Here is a 3,689-nt window from a genome sequence, read left to right on the forward strand (position 1 = left end):
ATAAACAAGCCGAAAATAAATGAAAAATACTGAAAAACAAAAAAGTTAGAAAATACGATTTTTTTAAATTTGCATCTCGTAACGACCGGAAGTATTGACGACGCACGAAAAGGTGATTCCGCAAACCACAGAGTCATGATCTATCATCTCCAAGAAGTCTCCAGTTCATATCCTAAACCGTTTTCGATAAAAAGGGGCGACAAAATTGCATTTTAAAATCAGGAAATTGTCCATAACTTGGCACCAGAAGCGAATTTTCCAAATTTTGCATCGGAAGTAACAACTTCATATTATAACTCATATTTTGTGAAAGTTTCATGAAAAACCGCTGAATAGTTTTCGAGAAATCGCCTGCACAAAATTTTGTCAAAAAAAGAATAAGAATAATAAGAAACAATACAATCACTATAAGGTCTTCCGTGAAGACGGAAGACCTTAATAATAAGAAACAGAGTAAAAACAATATGTTCCCCAACTTCGTTTGGGGAACATAATAATAATAATAATAAGAAACAGAGTAAAAACAATATGTTCCCCAACTTCGTTTGGGGAACATAATTATCTAAATAGGCTACTAATTATCTGAGCTTTGAATCACGTATGAAGCTGAGTGCAATGTCCGACTCTCCGGAACTTCCTCTCTATATTGGACCATATGTCACGTGATTTATATTGTAAAGTGATGTACGAAGTTTACTTAATGAAAGAAAAAGAAATCAATCCCAGTGTTATAAATCTCTCTAAAGAAGACAGACCACGGTAGAAGGTAGAGAAGCAGAAGTGACCAGTCCCCCGGTTTCAAGTTCAATGAGATGAATTTGATATTGCTTTGGATCATTGTTATATTACTGAGAACTGTTTACACAGCTAAGGAAGCGTGTATCAAGAATGGTAAGAAACAGGAATCCAGTTGTTGCCTTTATCGTGATATGTGACAAAGAATTACGACTTTAAAAATATTTTATACATTTTTGAGAGGTATCGACTAGAATATCCTAAATTTGCTTCTTCAGAGATTAAGAGATTCTGTAACATATATAAATGGTAAGTTGTTATAAATACTATAGTTTTATTCCGCTTTCTAACCTCATAAGGAAGTATTTTGACACAAAACTTCATATAGGAATTGTATGCATACAGTGCATTAAAAAAACAACAATTGATACATTATAAGTTTTACTTCTATATATAGATGTTTGACTTTTTTTGGCGAGTGAGCCTCACAGGTTCAATGGCACAGCAGCTTTTGTAATAAAAAAAATTTACTTTTGTTCATCCACAGATGTGATATGTTCACGTTCTATGGACACATCTACTAGTATTTAGTTCAAAGAACAATTTAATGTTTTTTCTTCTTTTTTGATAAAGTGTATGAATGTTATGGAATTTTTATTTTTTATTTAAATCAGCGAGAACTTAATACATATATTACAATTTGTACATGCTATATACATGTAATGTCTTTATAGGGGTTTTATGGATGGAAATAATAACAAAATCGCCTTATTTGTAAAATTTTGAAAATGCATGTGTATTTCATATAACCTTTTATTGAATATGAGAGTTTTATGATTTATTATGTCAGCTTTTGATTTGCAGACTGTCAGATCGTTTAAGTTCATTTAACAATTCTAGATATTCGAATAACTTAAATTCCACTTTGTGAACCCTGACTAGTAGTGGTTAGCGTTTTTATCTCGCAGAAAAAACTGGATTTTTATTGCTGAGTCTGGAAGCGTATTAAAAAAAAATATAGTGTCCAAGTGGCACTAGAACGTTTCAATAGCTAGGTTTCGAACCCCACAAATTCCACAATCTTTTTTTAAAATGAAAGAATAATTTTTGCCGAGAAAATTTTCTTCAGAAAAGATTAGTTTCTTATTATTTCATGAATTAAAAAACAGAGGACTTTATTCTATAAATATCTAATTCACATTTAATACAATTTTTGTACATCTGATGCATATAGGCATTCTGTACGCTTTGTTCACTCATCTTTATAATCCTTGATGAGCAGTCGGGATAATTCTCATTAATCTTTGATTTTCAGAATGTCGGGATGATTTAGGTCGATGCCTGGCCGTCAATCAGACAAATCGAGTCTGTCGAGACGTCGACGGTAACTGTCGAGCCGACGGAGATCACTGGGATTACCTCAACTGTTTGAGTTTGGAGTGTCGTAGTCACAAAATATCTGTCTTAAATGATAGTAATTATCAATAGAAATCTTGTCCATTCATTTTAAAAAAAATATTATTAAATAACAACAAAAATTAAAAATCATGAAAATTTGGATACTAGTACATGTGAATAAATCTGTGTCTTAATTATTGTGTGTAAAGTGTATCAGAATTTCTCTTTCTCGTCCCAGAATGTCTGAGTACCGATAAAGAATGTCTGACAATTACCACTGAAAATCAAATGTGTCGGGACCAACACGGCAGGTGTAGGGAGACCGGAAGTCGCTGGACACACGATTGCTTTGAGATGATGTGTCGGCAAAACAAAGTGTCAATCATAAATGTCAGTGAGTATGACTTAATGGCGGGAAATTTTATCAGAAATCAGGAGAGAACATTATATAAGCTTTTGAAAAACAGTATTTACCGGGTATTACTGCTGAAACAAAATTTTTAAATGATTTATTTTTCAGAATGCTGTGTTCGAGATTCAGTTGGTAATATTTTTCTTTCCTTCATGGTTTTAGTATAATGCAGCTTAAATTTAAAATCAAGTTTTCATAATACTGCGGTCCACTAAAAACTTGATTATGCTTTTTTTTACCTTGTACTAGCAAGCTTGGGTGAAGAGTTTCAGTGACATTTTAATTACAGATTGTGTGAAGCCAATTGTATGTCGTTCTCCTGGAGAGATCTGGAAAATCCCGGGAAATGAAACGCTCCAGACGTGCAAAATAGTAAAGAACAAAATGGGACGTTACACCTTCCAGTACTTCGTACCAAAAATATGAAAACTTTCGTGAAAGCAATGCTAAGATTTAAATATTAATGAACCTGTTGTGCTTAAATCTTATAAATGAAAAAAAAGTGTTAAACTGTTTACCATATTAATTGTTCTATGATTTAAAATAAATTTTGGATTGATGACAGGGAGAGCGAATGTAGACTGACATAATTAATAAAATATCCTATGATGATTTCCCTTAAGATATTTTAATCATGCCAGGTTATATTACAGTCTTAGTACAGTGTGATTTACATTACAGTCTGAGTTACATTACAGTGTGAGATACATTAAATTCTGAGTTACATTACAGTCTGAGTTACCATTACAGTGTGAGTTACATTATAATCTGGTTTACATTACAGTCTGAGTTACATTACAATGTGAAATACATTAAATCCTGAGTTACATTACAGTCTTAGTACAGTCTGAGTTACATTACAGTGTGAAATACATTAAAGTCTGAGTTACCTTATACAGTGTGAGTACAGTGTGAGTTTACATTACAGTCTGGGTTACATTACAGTCTGAGTTACATTACGATCTGAGTTACATTACAATCTGAGTTACATTACAGTCTGAGAACAGTATGAGTTACATTATAGGCTGAGTACAGTCTGAGTTACATTACAGTCTTAGTACAGTCTGAGTTACATTACAGTCTTAGTACAGTCTGAGTTACATTACAGTCTGAGTTACATTACAGTGTGAAATACATTAAAGTC

At 32.5% G+C, this 3,689-nt stretch overlaps 1 protein-coding gene across 1 annotated transcript; it reads left to right on the plus strand.

Moving 5' to 3' along the window:
• Window positions 1-2,050: 2,050 nt before the first annotated feature.
• LOC134267432 (uncharacterized) lies at window positions 2,051-3,108 on the plus strand (the record flags this gene model as incomplete). The annotated part of the gene is made up of 4 exons (XM_062749645.1): window positions 2,051-2,209; window positions 2,372-2,527; window positions 2,654-2,677; window positions 2,835-3,108. Coding segments are annotated over 4 exons (476 nt in total), but the record flags the coding sequence as incomplete, so codon positions are not given.
• Between the last annotated feature and the right edge of the window lie 581 nt (window positions 3,109-3,689).

Source organism: Saccostrea cucullata, unplaced genomic scaffold (genome assembly GCF_032062105.1).
Source record: "Saccostrea cucullata isolate Sc308-1 unplaced genomic scaffold, CSIRO_AGI_Scuc_v1 ctg9497, whole genome shotgun sequence".
NCBI classification, from domain to species: Eukaryota; Metazoa; Mollusca; class Bivalvia; order Ostreida; family Ostreidae; genus Saccostrea; species Saccostrea cuccullata.